This window comes from Hyperolius riggenbachi, chromosome 1, assembly GCF_040937935.1.
Source record: "Hyperolius riggenbachi isolate aHypRig1 chromosome 1, aHypRig1.pri, whole genome shotgun sequence".
Taxonomy (NCBI): Eukaryota; Metazoa; Chordata; class Amphibia; order Anura; family Hyperoliidae; genus Hyperolius; species Hyperolius riggenbachi.
The window spans coordinates 546,139,178-546,157,761 of NC_090646.1; the positions used below are offsets into that span (position 1 = coordinate 546,139,178).

The 18,584-nt window shown below is 39.8% G+C and overlaps 1 protein-coding gene across 5 annotated transcripts in view; it reads left to right on the forward strand.

Moving 5' to 3' along the window:
- The window catches only part of SEMA6A (semaphorin 6A), a 321,282-nt gene that overhangs the window by 262,175 nt on the left and 40,523 nt on the right, over window positions 1-18,584 (forward strand). For 3 of the 5 annotated variants that reach the window (XM_068247126.1, XM_068247133.1, XM_068247139.1), the window contains one exon: window positions 1,061-3,026. The exons of the other annotated variants lie outside the window; for them this stretch is intronic. In XM_068247126.1, coding sequence (XP_068103227.1) covers window positions 1,061-2,241 — 1,181 coding nt within the window. In that variant the 3' untranslated portion in view covers window positions 2,242-3,026. Of the gene's footprint in view, window positions 1-1,060; window positions 3,027-18,584 lie in introns of those variants that run through there. 5 annotated transcript variants of the gene reach the window in all.

The following is an 18,584-nucleotide window of genomic DNA, read 5'->3' on the forward strand; positions in this document are numbered from 1 at the left end:
ATTGAAAGACTGGGCAAGTAGCCAATGAAATTGGCTTCTGACCCGCTCACAGGGCTCTGCCGTCATAGAGACTGAGCGCTGTGGCGACACACGTCGGATCAAGCGCCGAAATCGGCGGGAGCGATGGAAACGGCAGATGCGCGCAGCGGTGGCTAATTGAAATCTACACCCTGCCAGCCAGGAGCCCACCAAAACACAGCATAGATTTCAATTATCTTGGTCCTTAAGTAGTTAAATAAATTCCTCTAAAGGCTTTAATAGTTTTCCCTTTTTTAATTTAAAATATACAAACTTCTACAACAAACACACACTGCCATGTATCAGTACTTGTCTTAGTGTACAGTTTTAGATTCACCATGGAGTTCCAGTTCTTTTATAAATGTACTCGGCCCACAGTCTTATTTATCTTATGTGCTATCTACACTCCATTCTGAATCCTAAAATCTTAGTATTTTATTGTGCATACTGCACTATTCTGCATACAATCTGCATTTACGGTAATAGTCATAGTATGTACATTGTGTTTATTTTGAGTGCATAGCAGGTGAATTATGCACACAGACAAACGTTTTGATTGTTTTGTATGTGGTGCACAGAATGTGTTCCTTTAATTATAATGCCATCACTATTCAATTTTATACATGAAAATATCCCCAGGCCACCGTTATGGCACTTAGAATAGTATATGTTATTTTTATTAAATTAATCAAACATGACATTGTGACACATTCACTTTTATGCTGTCAGTATGATGGGGGGACATATGTATAATTGCAGTAGACATTCTTGATTAGCAAATAAATAGAAGCAGTGAGGTTATAGTCGTTCCAGCATGTTAAAATGTAACACACACTTTTCATCATATCTTTGCCATAATTTTAAGGTGTTAAAATAGATAGAACCAAAAGACATGAAACACATACTAATATGTTGTATGTAGCATATTATAGCCATATGAAAATGTATGACTTAATAATCAGCACTTTGCAGAACAAAATGAAAATAGCCATTGTTATTTATACACTTTTACTTAGTTAACTCTTTGTCATATTTATTGCAGGAGTGATTCGCGAAAGTTATCTCAAAGGTCACGACCAGCTTGTTCCAGTCACACTTTTGGCCATTGCTGTAATTCTTGCTTTTGTCATGGGTGCAGTCTTCTCTGGAATTATTGTGTATTGTATCTGTGACCACCGCAGGAGAGATGTGGATGTGGTCCAGAGAAAAAACAAAGACCTTAATCACTCCCGTAGAGGTTCAATGGCAAGTGTTACCAAGTTAAGTGGACTCTTTAGTGATGGGCAGGGCAAGGAGCCTAAACCAGAGGCCATCCTTACACCTTTAATGCATAATGGAAAACTTTCCACACCAGGCACAACTGCAAAAATGTTAATCAAAGCTGAACAGCACCACTTAGATTTGGCTGCTCTTCCAACTCCTGAGTCCACTCCAACTTTGCAACAAAAGCGAAAGCCCAGTAGAGGTAGCAGGGACTGGGAAAGAAATCAAAACATCATTAATGCCTGTACAAAAGATATGCCACCTATTCCATCACCTGTTATTCCAACTGATTTGCCTCTTCGTGCATCACCCAGCCACATTCCAAGTGTAGTGGTGCTTCCAATAACTCAACAAGGGTATCAACATGATTATGTAGACCAGCCAAAAATAACAGAAGTGGCACAAATATCCATTGAAAACCAGAGTTCCACTCTAGAGTATAAAACAATCAAGGAGCATCTTGCCAGTAAAAGTCCGAATCATGGTGTTAACTTGGTGGAAAGTTTAGATACCATTCCACCAAAAGTTCCACAAAGAGAGGCTTCACTGGGTCCTCCAAGTTCTTCGATGTCCCAGAATGGAATGGGAAAACGTATAGACATGCATTCTTCAGCATACAGTGTGGAATACAAGAGAAATTATCCTACAAATTCTCTCACAAGAACTCACCAGTCATCGACTCTCAAAAGAAACAATACTAATTCATCCAATTCTTCTCATCTCTCCAGACATCAGAGCTTTGGTAGAGGGGACAACCCTCCCCCTGCTCCTCAAAGAGTAGACTCTATACATTTCAGTGCTGCACAAGGACAGACAGTGACTCTTACTAGGCAGCCTAGCATCAATGCCTATAACTCTCTGCCCAGATCAGGTGTAAAACGTACTCCTTCTTTAAAGCCAGATGTACCGCCCAAACCTTCATTTTCATCCTCTATTAAGTCCAGTGATGCATGTACATAATTAAAGCAGAAGGGTAAATACCAGCAGAAAAGAAATTGCCATTATGAGCCAGTGTACTGCAACTTCATCAATAAACTTCAATTTCCAAGAAGGCTATAGTTAAGCTAAGGACTCTTTGGAAAGAAAAGTGAAATATTTTCTTATGAAATAAGTGATGTACGGTTTATATTTGCAACTGCAGGACTTGCACACAATCTTATACAGTTGTCTTTATTAAAGACTTAACCCCAAAACATCACATCTCATGAGCCAAAAGCACAACGTTGAATGTTGAAAGTTACCTCCTGAAACTCCTCCAGGACTGGTAGATGGAGGGCAGAAGAGTAACAGACAACGGAAAAAGAAATGGACGCATGATTTCAGACATGACGCTAACTTAAAAGAAAAAAAACAGAAAAAAATAGCAGATGTTTACTACGTGCAGATACTGTGAAATGCCCATCAGTGTTACAACCACTTGATTAGCAGATGGATGCCGAACTGGGCGCTGCTCCTTCCGATCTCTGCTACACTTCTCTTTTTTTAATAACGTGACCAGTTAACAATAGTAACTTTGATTATTTATTTTTCATTTTGTCTTTCCTAAGGAAATGACTGTCCTGTAAATCACCTTATGAGCAGCTCTGTGGACAGAAACAGATAAATGATGAACTTATGATTCTTATTCAACATGACACTGCTAACTGGAGTAGTTGAGTTATTTTATTATAATTATTTTTTCCAATAAATTGACAGAGGAAATCATTTTAAGCTGGCATTTGAAAATTTGTTTGGATTTCGTTTCAATCTCCCTTCAATTTCCATTTTCTACTCTTCTTTTTTTTTTTTTTTTTTTTTTTTTTTTTTTTCCTTTCTTCATCCGCTTTTGTAAATGTTTAACTCTTATCATATCCAGAAATGTTCAAGAGTATATTATAGAACCATCCATATGCATAGGATTAAAAGGGGGAGTATTTACTTTATGTTAGGAAGAATTCACTGGCTGGGCCTTTGATTTTATTTTTTGGAAGGGGGGCCATTTCATCTTCAAACAAGGATCTCATTTTAATTTAATGTCAAGTAGGACCTGTAAAATCCTCCTTGTGGTATATCTTGCACTTCTGCGGACAACATTGCTGTCAAAATTGCCTTGTCAGTAGTGATTTCTTTTTCTGTGAAGGCACCATTTTGTGTTGTGCCATCTTGCTTTATGTTGCATGTGTGTCAACAAAATGAAATCCACCAATGGTGTGAACGCAAGTAATCTGCCAGCTTTGAAACCATGCATAGACTGATCTTACAGGTTGTTTATCGGAAGACTGTATCTGTGAATAACCTTTTCTTCCACATGTAAATTTGTGCCTTACACCTTGAGTTTTGTGTACTTGTGAGCTGTAGTACCTAAAACTTCTCCCATCAGATAGATGCCCAATAATTATTTACCCATACCTCCTTGCTCCTGACCAGTGCTTGCAGTGCCTGCAGGGTATTTTGGAGATTAAACCATAGTAGTTTGGAGAAGAATGTAGCGAAATACACAGCTCCATAATCCCCCAAGACAGTACTGCACCCTGTAATTCATGTGATCATTCTGGATGTGCCAATCTTGTTCTCAGTCCACCCTTGTATCATACCATCAGTATGTCCCACTGTTGTGGGTGGCATTTTTTTCCCTTATATCATTTCAGTATGGTGATATTATGCATCAGCTAATGTACTGTCTTAATGTCTGGTGTGCACACTGGATTTAATACGGAATGTGATTGGCTGGTTTCCGTAAAAAAATGTTCGAACCACACTCGCAGTATGTATGTACAGTCTGAAATACATTTAGATAGGCCTAAAGCAGGCTGGCTCCTGCTGTAATCGAATAATGTTAGAATAGGGAAAACCAGAAGGATGTTGCAAGTACATATATATTTTTTTTCCGTTAATTTTGTTTTAATTTTCCTTTTGCATTTTGTTAGTTTCTGTTCAGAGGATATATTTTACAAAACCTACCTACTGTAACATCTGTATCAGCATACTTTAGAGACCTTGTTTTGTTTTTTTTTGTTTTGGTTTTTTTTACTTTAAGTTTTTGTGTTCTTTTATACCAGTTTTGTTAGATGTAATTTAATTGGTTCAAATTTAGTTATTTAAAGATCCATCATGTATAAGTGATTTTTACAAAATCAAGATGGTTTAGAACAATGTGTATAACAAGGGTGGTTGCATTTCATTCCATTTCTGGTTTGCCATTACTCAAAATTGATGTTTATTATATTTTCAACAATTTGGCTGTCAAATTCAAACAACTGTTATTGCACCCTGTCATCTGTTTGCCAACTAACCAGCTATCCATGGCCAAAGTTTGTCAAATGATTTGATGTAGTAAATGTTATGACCAAATGTTGTTGGAAGCAAGGAAATATTTGGACTTCAACTCATGTAAAAATAGGATCTTGTATAAAATGCTCAATGTAAGCAGAGATCTACTTTAAATTAAATCTGCCATTTAGCTTTTCCAAAGCAGACATGTCTGCACTGTCATTTTTACTACATGCTGTAGAAGTGTCTCCCACTTATTGTGATATCAACAGCCAGTACTCAAATTCATGCAGATGAATATGGCCATGTCCTATGTGGTGATGACAAATCAGTCCAATGCCTCCCCCTGAGGAAAACCTCCTGCCGATTTCTCTTCAATGTGCCCACAGCTGGTCATGTGACTTTCCCCACATGCTCCACAGAAATTTTTGATCTGGCTACAGTATATTTCCAAGTCTGCATTAAACTGTGCTTACATGGGAAGATTTAATAACTACATTAACTGATGACTTAACTGTAAAACTGTTAGACAGGCTAAACATAAGGAATTTAAGTGAAGGTCCATTTTAAAATACACAAAAAAAAACACCCTAATACAGTATAATACCACCAATGTTTTTAACAAAGAACGGTTTACTTCCTAGAATGTTTGCCTCTCTTCTCCAAAACTTCCCTGCCACCCTTCGTATGGAAATAATCAGTGAGACTTTATCATTAAACCATTAGGAAATGGGGTCATCAGATGACCATGCAAGCGATAGTGCTGTTTACAAGATGTATAAAACTAAAGCCACCACTTTACAATATCTGCAAAATCGTTCAAGCAATCAGATATTCTGATCGGAAGTGAAATCGTTCACTACACCATCAATGAACCAATCTTTGCTTGCTATATATCACAACCAATAAGAAAATCCAAATGTTGGTTCGATGAAAATCCAATCGGACAACGGTTTATTTAATCGTTCATAATCGATTGTGCCCATCAACGATGACTTACAACCAGTCTGATTAGAATTTCTGATCACTCGAGGGATTTTTTTCGCTAGAAATTGGACTGTTAGTGGCCACCTTTTACATGAGATCTAAATCTGGGCAGAAAAGTGTCAAGGGCTCACAGAGCTACAGCCCCTGACCTCCTCCTCCTCCTCTCACCAGGAATATTTAGGATGTCCAGAGCTGCATGTCAAGAGGAATGGAGATGTCAATCATTCTTAGCCATATTGTGTATAAACTCTGTTACAATTCAACGGAGTTTAACTGAAGTGTCTCGATTTCACCTCCATATTGAAATTCTGGACATTCTGAATCAGGCTGGTGAGAAGGGGAAGCCAGGGCATTGGCACTGTGATTTACTAACTTTTCCTGTCCAAAGTTCAAATCTATGGTTGTGGCAGGTGTGTACATATCATTGGTACATTTTATAAAAAATTTTCAATTTCATGTTTCACAAATTGCTTTACTACTAGTATAGTCATCCGATGGACTTTCTTTTCGATTGCCAGTTCTGTTACAGCACCAATCACTATTTCCATAGGAAAGGTGACCTGGGAATTGTGGAAACAGGCACAGATATTTTAGAATGTTAACCGATTCTTACTCCCCTCACCATAGTCCTAAACATGAATTTTTCTGATCCACCTCTAATATCTCTTCAGGCCTAACTTATCACTGATATGTTTGTAAAAAACAAAACCACCACTGAAAAGGCAAATACATGGAATTCTGTGTCCATGAATTTATGACTGTGTACTTTGCAGTTATACTATGACATGAGACTGAGGTAGATCATAGCACATGGAAAGTTACTCTAATTACCAACCTCCAGTGTATATAATTTAGTTAACTTAAGGCCCCTTTCATATTTCAGTCATTCAGTTGCAGTGTGAATTTCCTGAAAGTTTGCACCACATGTTGGCGTTACCTTGCAACTATCTAGTGAGGCATACTTTCCAAAGTATGCCTCTCTTCTGAGTGAAATGTGCACGACACACAGATACTCTTGCATGGTTACAATGGAACTTGCCATACCTCTTTCTATGTGAAGGCGGCATAGGGCTATCACTGCTTCTGCAATGGTATGCAGCATTTTTGTGCAACGGGCCGTGGTAAGTGTGAAAGGGCCTTAAAGTGTACCTGGGACGGGAAGCATCTCAGGTTCCATACTTACCTGGGGCTTCCTTAAGCCCACTCATCCCTCGCCATCTCCCCGGGTGGCTCTGATTCCCGGCAATTCATCCCGGGGCAAGTATGGAACCTGAGATGCCTCTCCCTGTAAATTTAACTGTGTATTGCATTGCAGACTAATTCTGCATATGAACTCGCTTTTTCCGAAGCAGATTATTTCAGCATGTGGCGCTGAGCACTGTGCGCCGAAGCTGGGAACCATCCTAGCATTGCTATGATGTGCACCCCATATAGCGGTAGTTCAGGGACCCTGAATTACATCTCCCTCCTTGCGACAACTCGGAGGGGGAATAGTATTTAACGCCACCTCGGAGTTTAGCGGCAGCAGGGAGAGACGAACGGAGCAGCGCCCAGTCAATACATACTTCACTTTTTCATATCTCTGCATTTTAACACATTTTTATTCCAACTCTCTGTATGCAGTGAGTCTTTGAACATGTACCAATATGTGCACATTGAATAGACATTTGCCGTGCACTGTGCATTCAGTACACATGTATTATAACCCATGTGTTATGCGATGCACACAGTGTGAACTCAGCCTAAAAATGTATGCAACTCAATCCTTTGAAGAGATTTTCTGTTTTTATCTCTGCACCCTAATGCTTCAGTGGAACAGTAGCTGCAAAATAACTGCAATTACAGAGACTGGCATTTATATGGGTTTTGTTTTTTTTAACCTCTTTGACCATAGAGAGGTCTGCTCATAAAAGGATTTCTGGTCTGCTCATACATATACAACTATATAGAACACAGCAGCATCAACCAGCCAATAAGAGGCCATCATTTTGAGTTGAGTTAATCATACTCAGTACATTGTATTACTGAAAGAAAGCATTTCCATATTGATTTAGATTCTGTGCAGAGAAAGCCCATGTAAACTCTAGCTCTCTGAAGAACTACAGTACATGCCATGTGTTGAATAAATATATTATACTTCTGTTATCCTTGAAATTATACATGACCGATGGAGACACTAAATACACTGCATATTGCATTCCTAGTGTGTCTTCAATTTATGTGAATAGGTGTATGCTTTGGAGGATCCATAATTGCTGTAATGGCAGTCATACTGATTATATCTACTTCAGAGTGGATGAAGCTAACTGCAGTGCAGTTCAAGTACCTAGTTTTACTTTTTGCTAACTATTAACTCTCTATATGGGGATTATTATTTTTTGTTGGGAACTCTAGGGTAGTTTGATTCTAATTGCAGGAATTAAAAAATACAAAAATTGAAAAAAAATAAAAATATAGAAATATCTACTGAAAGTATACAGTTGTGCTCATAAGTTTACATACCCTGGCAGAATTTATGATTTCTTAAACATTTTTATAGAATAGGAAAAACACAAAAACTTGTCTTTCACTCATGCTTAGTGGTTGGCTGAAGCCATTTATTGTCAAATTGTGTTTAGGCTTTTTAAATCCTCATCATTTCAAAATGACCCTGATCAAAAGGTTACATACACCAGTTTTAATACAGTGTCTTGCCCCCTTTGACATCAATGACAGCTTAAAGTCTTTTATGGTAGTTGTCAATGAGGCTCTTTATCTTCTCAGACGGTAAAGCTGACCATTCTTCCTGGCAAAAAGCCTCCAGTTTATGTAAATTCTTTGGCTGTCCTGCATGAACTGCATGTTTGAGGTCTTCCCAGAGTGACTCAATGTTGTTATAAAGGGCAGGAGACTGAGATAGCCACTCCAGAACCTCTACTTTATTTTGCTGTATCCAAAGACATGTTGACTTGTTCTTGTGTTTTGGATCATTGTCATGTTTGAAGGACCAAGTACGTCCCATGCTCGGTTTCCTGGCAGATGAGTGCAAATTCTCAAACATTCCTAAAACATCAGTGAACATTTACCATGTTTTACGGTAGGAATGGCATGCCTTTCATCATAGGCCTTGTTGACTCCTCTCTAAATGTAACGTTTATGTCCAAAAAGTTTAATTTTAGTCTCATTCCAAATGACTGTGGGACAGAAGGTTTGAAGCTTGTCTCTGCTGTTTGGCATATTATAAGCATGATACTTTGTGGCATTTGCATAGTAATAGCTTTCTTCTGTCAACTTGACCATGCAGCCCATCTTTCTTCAAGTGCCTCCTTATTGTGCAGCTTGAAACTGCCACGCCTAATTTTTCAGAAAGTCTTGTATGCTGTGGCTAAAATTTTAGTTCCTCTTCCTGAACGTGTTTTGGTTTCAACAAAACCCAAAATATTCCCCTTGTTAGAGTTTGAACACTGCTGATTGACATTCTCATTCCCTAGGATATTTTCTTATATCCCTTTCCTGTTTTGAGTTCAACTAACTTTCCACACAGAGCCTTTGACATTTCTTTTGCTTTTCCCACTACTTAGAATCCACAAAACATCAGTGCAGCACTGCATAATATATGCAAGGGTCTGTCAGGAGTCCAGAAACATGTTGCCCTTTTATACACACCTACTAATTACAAGCAAATCTATTACAGATGAAGGTTACCTTTAATAGCTATAACACCTGGTTGTGTCAAGTTGTGTGCATGTTATCAGACCAATTCACCAGGGTATGTCAACTTTTGATCAGTGTCATTTGGGTAGTTTGAGACGTGATTATGATTTAAAAAGAGTAAACACAGTTCTTTGAGAAAAAATGGCTTCAGCCAAGCATTAACCAGGAGTAAAATAAACATTTTTGTGATATTATTCATATTCTATAAAAACGGTTAAGAAATAAGTTCGGCCGGGTTATGTAAACTTATGTACACAACTGTAGTTTAGTTCTAAATGATCCTTTTAGAAATGTAAGCTTTACTCTGAAGTTTAACTGAACCCTTTTGTTTACAGTAATATGGCAAAGTTTACTACTTAATCCAAAGTACTACCACACTATCAATATTCCAACAACCCAATCCTATGATACTGGAGGAAATGAATATAGGGGTGGTGTTCATAGCGACAAATCAGATAGCTGGCAATAGTAATGTGATTTGCTGCTTTGGGCAACATTCAGTTATTAGTTTCTCCATTGTACACTCTACCCCTATAGTTTTTAAATCCGCATTTTCAGTATTTTTATTCAATAGGCCATTGGCTCATGGCTGCATATGTATTCATTTTATTTATTATTTTTATAAACCTATGTGTGCCTTTTGCTATCCACCCTTGTTATACATTGAGAGATTGAACAAATTCAGACTCCTAATTGTGTATTGTTGTAAAATATTGTGATGTCACCAAATTTTTTCTTCATCTCCACATCCCTTAACATCTGATACACAAATTAATGTATGTTGTACAAAAAATGAAAAATAAAAAAAAACTTTATTACATAAGGTAATAAACAGACTGTTCTACATTTGTTTTGGTTGTCATGATCTCTGTCACAGAATTTGCCTACAGAACTTATACATGAAAGTTGTCGAACTGGCAGATATAGACCACAGCATCAGAGAGACTCCGTCTTCAGACAGTGTAGATCAGACATGTTCTGCCCATGGCCTGAGGCCACAAACCATCATACGACCCCTTTTTATGATGCGTACAATCTCCTTGAGGCTAGGTATTGCATTAATGGCAAAGTGGAGTTCCAGTATATATTTTCTGCACTATAACTGCATGCTTTTGTTGATATGTCTCTTAAGGCAAAAAGCAATGCTGGCACAAAAACAGTGCCAAAAACAGCACTTTTAAGAGGGAAAAAACCTTTCCTCACGTCAGCTATTTAGCAAAAAAAAGGACCAAGGCAGGTTATCACACACATGTCTTCATTACATTTATTGAAATTTATTGAAAACCTCAGCTGTCCACAAAATATTAGCGGACAATAGTGTGAATGTACCTAAGTGCAGACAGATACAAAGGTCAAAATTAAAACCTTCATAGCTGATGGAGACACACACCCTCATGAATATGCATATGACAACCTGTTCTTGTATCAGCAATATACTACAGTGTAGTCTTACCTCTGTCACATGTGAAAATGACTTCAGTTATTCTGATTACAAATATTTTGGCAGAAAATATTACACCTTTCTAATGTGCATATCTTCGACATTCCAAGGGATAAAGAACCCCTACGTTCAGTTGATTTATACAAGTATGAAACCTATTAAAGTGGATCTAAACTCAGAACTTCCTCTCTGCTCTGAAAAGATTAGGTACAGCATGATAACCTTTGAGAGGAAAAATCTCTATGAAAATCCTAAAAAAAAAAAAAAAACTTGACATTTTTAACTGGATTAACTTTGAAAGGCGCACAGAAAGAGTTACGCCTCAGTCATTTCTTTGTACAGGCAGAGTCTCTATTGCTCTCATTAACAGCTACTGATGAGGCTAGTTACATTCCTATGTAGCTAAACAAACACACACAGTTCACTGCAGTGGATTCTGCAGCATTTATATGTGGAAGGAAAACTTTTTTTCATATTGTGCTGTACAAGAGTTTGGGTCCTCTTTAACAAAGGATTGTGCACTGTGGGGTTACTCAAGTGGGAATGTATTAGTGGTCTATACACCCTAAACCGTACTGGACCCACAATTGCAAGCTAGTACAGTATAGAGCTTGCCATCAATTAAAAAAAATAAATGAAATTAACATTTAATTAACATTACATCACTTTGTTTATAGCAATTTGGGGGTTTCACTTTCAGGCGACTGATCCATCTGATCAAATGTTTTATATGGGATGGATGCCACCCCTAAAACAAGGTCACAAGAGTTGACTGTAAGATGGACCATTAATACCAGCAGTGTTTAGCTCAATATAAAATATGGAGGCCAAGAAGCAATGTAGATGCATGTTGCACTACCCTAGAGAGTCTACAGAGGTTGTTAATGTGCATAAAGTACTTCCTAGTTTAAAGAGAAACAGTCAAGTCTTGGCATGATCACTGATTTCTCTTGTTTACAGAACCTTCCTAAAACCCAGCTACTTTTCCCATGGCACAACAGTAGTGATAGTCCCCTCTAGAGAAGCATGTGATCAGTTTGGTCAAGTGATGGATATATAAGTTATGATCATATGAGAAAGCATGATTTGATCACAACAAATTAGATTGATCAGCTGATGGATTTGAAAAACTTATCACATGCTTCTCCTAGACCTGGACCATCATTGCTCAACAGTCATCACTGAGACGTCTGGGATACTGCAGTTTTTAGTGATCTAGCAGTGCACTTGCCCCCCCTGCTGACGTAGTAGCAATCAATGAGACTCTCCTATTCCAATGAATTTAATTCAGCATAACACTGCAGTGTATTCAGTCTCTTGTGATGGTCACTCAGCCTCTTAACACAGAATTGTCACTCATTCTCCTTTGACTTAGCAGTAGTTAAATAGCTACATGGAAGTAATCACCTTCGTTCCTCAGACACGGTAGTGATTAGTCCGCATGCTGTATTCCTGTAGTGCTACTAGTCCACTTGTCACTTGTTAGCATTAAAGTTTGTTAGAATGCGGAGAACATGGTTAGGCATAGGTTATAAGACCTTTCTAATGGGTGAGATGTTTTATTCAATGAAAACCTCAAATCTCATTAAAATCTGATTAAAAACTAGGGTATTCCAGATATTTCATCAAAATATTGGCTTAACATTTATCTACCTGTGTAAGTTGGCAGATGAGGTAAACTATCAATACCAGGAAAGTATTGTCTATTTTTTAGCTGCCAAAATTTGCTAGGTTCAAAAACTAAATCCAGAGATGCAAATCGGATATTAGCCCCGAGTGTGTATGTTCTGTCTCAAAAACGACCTCTTCTCTAAGGACGCTGAACAACCCTGGTTTAGATCAATGATTCGCAGGCAGCATTTTTAGGTGAATGCCAGTGCAAGGTTCTATTGTTTGCAAGCTTCTCTAGCTTTAAGTTGTGATCAAAGGCTTAGAAAATGAAAGGTCAGATGTACGTTATACAATCTAAAGAGTACATTCAATAAAGTTGCCCGGTAAAATAGGTGCATGGTAATACCTTAACCCAATTCTCACACTAACTTCCTATATCTACGCTTAACACTAACTTTTCATCTACTCCCAACATTAACCCCCTCACCTATATATGCTACTAACTTCAGATCTTGCAGCTGTACAGGGGACTGACCAAAATGTAGCCTGTAATCATGGTTGTCATCCGTTTAGTCCAGGTTGTGGTTGCTCTAGTTGGGAGTAGATGAAACGTTAGTGTTAATCGTAGATGGGGGAAGTTAGTGAGAAAATTGGTGTTTCTTATACACATAGCACTAGCCCTACTAAGAAATTATCTGAAGTCCCTTTCTGTTAGAGTACAGCAAGAGTTAAAAACTTCAGTTTTTATCTATGCAAAACAGCTTGTGAAATTCAGTCTGGTTTCCTGGGAAAAGAAAGCTGCAGAAATACTACAGGAAAGTTCAGAGTCACTACTTCTGCTTCTTTTCAGCTCAAAAAGGCGGAGTATGCATTCTAAACTGCAACTGTGACAGTCTGCTGCAATGTTAAAAAAAATAAGGCCTCTTTCACAGTAGGACGTTGCATTTCAGTGCGACATTAAGGTCGCACAACATGGCCCTAACGCAACGCATATAGACTTTAACTTGGACGTTATTGTGCGTTCTTTAACACCGCGTTAAGTGTTATGAAATACTGAAATGAATGTGGTGCGACCTTTATTGGGGCTCTTTACATGCAAAGAAAACGGTGCATGCATTACATTAAAAAAAAAAATTACTAGGCATGTGCAACACAAATAACGCAGCAGATTCATTGCTAAACGCACAGCATGCAGCACTTTCTAATAACGCTATACGTTACACACAAACGCAACGTGTGCACTGTGAATGTCGCACAGACTTAGTATTGCTGTGCGTTAGTCTGCGTTAAAACATTTTCTAATGTGTGACTTTAACGTCGCACTCTGAAAGAGGCCTAAAGCTCTAAAACGGAGAATAAAAATGACTATCTTCCATACTGCCAATGTTCCATTTAAAGGGATCCAAGCAGCTCTTGGCTTCAAATAGCTGCAAGGGCTGCCATTGTTCAGAAGCTCAACCCCTGCTGTTTTACGACTGCTGTTATCCAAGCTAGGTGTGACATTCTTCAACTGTAACTGATGTTTTCTGTTTGAAGTACAATGGGGGTTTGTTTGTGGTCAATTAAGTCTAAAGAGGTGATTTCTTATCTGTTTTCACCATCTCCTGCTCAGGGAACACAGGTCCTTTGCAGACCAATGGACAAAGTGGCTAATTTAACTCTTAGATGTAAAAAAAAATGAGGTAAAATTAAAGTTTATTTTTAACAATAAACCACATTTTTAGAATGCAATTTTAATTTGCTATAGAGCTGCCCTGGGTGTTAAAAATGATGCTCGGTTCACTTTAACATCCATGCTACACATACTTTTAATTATTTCATAAGCTTATTTTGACTTCCGGTTTGTGACATGTTGCATTTTTTCATATTGGACTTTTAAGACGATCCTAATTGCAGCTGCTTGTGCACCTGCCACCGGGTAACAGTGTCTCAAAGAATAACATGCATGTTGTTGGAAATGCTTCCATCCAGATGCATTTTAATTGCACCCAAATGGCACTCATGGCCAGCAGACTGGATACTGAACTGCCAGACAAATTTGCCTATTCAGCGATCCCTGTGAAAGAGGAGGCCTACTACTCAAGTATTTTTGGCCTTTAGGGCCCAATAACGCTATATGCATTTCAACACAATGTACCACGCTACACATACATTATTTTTGTTTGTGTTGTTTGATATGGGTCAGGTGCCATATATGCCCTTCAATACATATTTTTGTGCAAGCATAATGAAGAAGCATTACTGCTAGGGATGGTTAATGGGATGCAAATAAATCAGAATTGCTGAAGGATTATGCAAATGTATGCAGCTTGGAAATTGACTTATCAAGTTCCACCCAGGTGGAATGCAAATGGTCCACTTTCAAGCTGAAGACGTTTGCCTACTACATTTGTAAAATTTTGCAGCAACTCTTTAATTATTTGCATTCCATTAACCATCCCTAGTCACTGCCTTATTGAATGTCACGAATGCAGTATAAGGCCTGGAACCCACTGAAATCCGCAAACGCAAAACGCAACCGCTAGCGTTTTGTCTGAGCGGTTCGCAAGCGGATTCATGCGCGTTTTCGGTCGCGTTTTGCAACAGTGTATTTTTTTGCTCAGCGGTTGTGTAGCGTTTTGCGTTTCGCGTTTTTATCCTGATTGGTCCTGTGAATTATTTTTAATTTTGTTAGTGTGCTGAACCGCAAAACGCTAGCAAAACCGCTCAGTTTAGGTTTTGCTGAGCGTTTCTGCTAGCGTTTCAATACTTTACATTGAAGCGCTAACGCTCCCAAAATGCTGCAGGTCCTGCGTTTGCGTTTCCCAGAAACGCAAACGCTCCTGTGGAAGTTGCCCCATCTATTAACATCAGCTGAGCGTTTTGGCAAAACGCTAGCGTATCGCAGCGCTGCCAAAATGCTCAAAAAACCGCTCTTGTGGGTTCCAGCCCTAACACACAGCCAACTGCATTGTAAAATGTAAATTTGCATTTAGATTGTATGGGCAGTAAGAAGAGGAGTCTAGTAGTTGTGTGAACATTAGATTATGCTGGAAATACATGAGATATTTCATCATGTTTATTCTCCGATCGATTTTTTGATCATTTTTCCAATCTATTTCCATTCACTTCTATGAGAAATCGATAGATAATTTCCGACATGTCTGATCTTCAATCGAACAATCTGCCAAAAATTTGCATGGTGTATTCCCAGCATTAAATTGATATTGGTCACACTAGTGGAGTTCTATCTTTGTCTAATGCTGGGCATACACAAAGCGATCCGGCGGCTCGATTAGACTCCGGATTGACTCCCGCCGCATCCACGCTCATCCGCGCGGCCGCCCGGATCGATTCCCACTCGTCTGGTATCGAACAGGGAATCGATCTGCGCGGTGATTGGACCGGTCGGTTATTTTCAATCCAATATACATGCAAACTGTGCCTGCCTTAATAGATCTCTGTCTTTGAGTATTCGCTACCACAAGTCCATTCAGATACTGTTGAAAAATTTGTGACAGCGCTCCTCTTCTTATCTACACATCTGAAAAGAACAAGCTCCACATGGTGCATTACTGTTGATAAACATTGAATATATATGCATCCACCCAGTGAAAAATAGTGACTTGTGTTCCACTCCAAGTGACATCCAAATCCACTCCCTTTAGTACAGCCGCTCACCGGATAGATGCCACCTCAAACTCCAGGTGGGTCTAGCGCTTTGCCACATGGCAACAAACTTCACAGCTCCAAAGGCTCAACTTGTATAAAATCTCCAATTTAATCCACATAGAACATGTAAAAACAAATAAATAGTATATAGCATAATACCATTTGCACATAAATCCCCTGGCCTGCGCACTCCAGTGGACTCACTTGAATGTCAGAAATTATGCGCTTATCGGGCTTCTCAGCCCAGCAATATCGCTCTCTCACCACGGTGTCTGGTTCTATGTGGATTAAATTGGAGATTTTATACAAGTTGAGCCTTTGGAGCTGTGAAGTTTGTTGCCATGCAAAGCGCTAGACCCACCTGGAGTTTGAGGTGGCATCTATCCGGTGAGCGGCTGTACTAAAGGGAGTGGATTTGGATGTCACTTGGAGTGGAACACAAGTCACTATTTTTCACTGGGTGGATGCATATATATTCAATGTTTATCAACAGTAATGCACCATGTGGAGCTTGTTCTTTTCAGATGTGTAGATAATAAGAAGAGAAGCGCTGTCACAACTTTTTCAACAGGATATTATCAATCGAGCCATCAGCGCCTCGATTGATAAGAGAAGGTCAACCCGTGTATGCCCAGCATACAACACAAAACAACCCTCACCTGACTGGGACAGATAACTGATAAACAGGACAAAGAACCAGGATCAAATGGTTCATCTTATAGACTGAATTTGCAAATAGCTTAATGGGCCTGTCTTTGTCTCTTCACCTTATGGCCCTTAGCCTCTTTTAGTTTTCTCCAAGGAAATATGTTCAAGCCTTCTCAAAATACCTTTAAAGCTCCCACCAAACAAGAAATTACTCAAAATAAGTTTGATATTTTTTTGTAACCTTGTTTTTAGTACTTCTTAATTTGCTAAGTGCTGAAGTTTTTTTGGTACATTAAAATTATGCTCTATTTTTTGGAATCACACTTTTTCTTCCCTAAAACTGGGTTGGGGAAAGTCTGTGCAACTTATATTAAAATAGTAGGTAGATAAAGATGATTGGCACAAGATGCTGCAGATTGCAGACACACAGGGGGTAGCAGGTCTCAACAACTGTGCCTCCAGATTAAACAGCCATGAATTATAAACAAGGTAGAGAAAAGTATCTGGGCACCAATCGCAGCAGTTTGATGCTAAACAACCTTCAGGCCTGGGGCACACCAAAACCGTTAGCAGATCCACAAAACGCTAGCGGTTTTGGGTGCGGATGACAGAGTTTACTCCCAGTGCACACCGGGCGGATCTTGATGCGATCCGCCGGCCGCATCCGCCTCAGCATCCGCATGGCTAATGTATCTCTATGGGCTGGTGCACACCGGCGGTTTGAGGTTTTAAAGGGATACTTATAAGTGAAAATAAAAAAAAATATTTTTACTCACCTGGGGCTTCCCTCAGCCCCCTGCAGCTGTCCGATGCCCTCGCAGCCTCGCTCCGGTCCTTCTGTCCCCGCCGGCGGCTACTTCTGGGTTCGGCGACAGCCGCCGACAGGTTGGGAATGCGAGTGATTCTTCGCGTTCCCAGCCACAATATATCGCCCCCTATGCTGCTATTGCGGCAAGAAGGCAATAGCAGCATAGGGGGCGATATATTGTGGCTGTGAACGCGAAGAATCACTCGCGTTCCCAGCCTGTCGCCGAACCCGGAAGTAGCCGCCGGCGGGGACAGGAGGATTGGAGCGGGGCTGCGAGGGCACCGGACAGCTGCAGGGGGCTGAGGGAAGCCCCAGGTGAGTAAAAATCATTTTTTTATTTTCACTTAAGTATCCCTTTAAGCAAACCGCAAACGTGCAGCAAGAGGCACGTTTGCGGTTTGCTAAAAACCTCAAACCGCCGGTGTGCACCAGCCCATAGAGATTCATTAGCCACGCAGATTTTCAGGCGGATGCGGCCGGCGGATCCGCCCAGTGTGCACTGGGCCAGGGATGCTGTCACGAGTAGATTCGAGTGGCCTAAGCACTCGAACTCTTGATTCAAATGAGCAATAATTAATACAGGTGAGGAGCGGGACATAAGGGGTTATTTACCCATAAGGCTGCGTGTTCCCTGCGCTCCAAATAGGATCCACACGCGTCCTATTCTTTGCGTTACAAGCCTCGCTGCAGGCACTGCGGGCACTTCCTCCTTCAAGCCGGAAGAAGTGCCTGCAGCGAGGCTTGTAATGCGATGAATAGGACACGTATGGATCCTATTTGGAGCGCAGGGAGCACGCAGCCTTATGGGTAAATAACCCCTTATGTCCCGCTCCTCACCTGCATTAATTATTGCTCATTTGAATCACGAGTTCGAGTGCTTAGGCCACTCTAATCTACTCGTGACAGCATCCCTGCACTGGGCCTTAAAGGGGAACTGAAGTAAGAGGTATACGGAGGCTGCCATATTTTATTTCCTTTTAATCAATACCAGTTGCCTGGCAGCCCTGCTGGTCTATTGCTCTGCAGTAGTATCTGAATAACACCAGAAACAAGCATGCAGCTAGTCTTGTCAGATCTGACTTTAAAGTCTGAAACACCTGATCTGCTGCATGCTTGTTCAGGGGCTATGGCTAATAGTATTAAAGGCAGAGGATCAGCAGGGCTGCCAGGCAACTGATATTGCTTAAAAGGAAATAAACATGGCAGTCTCCACAT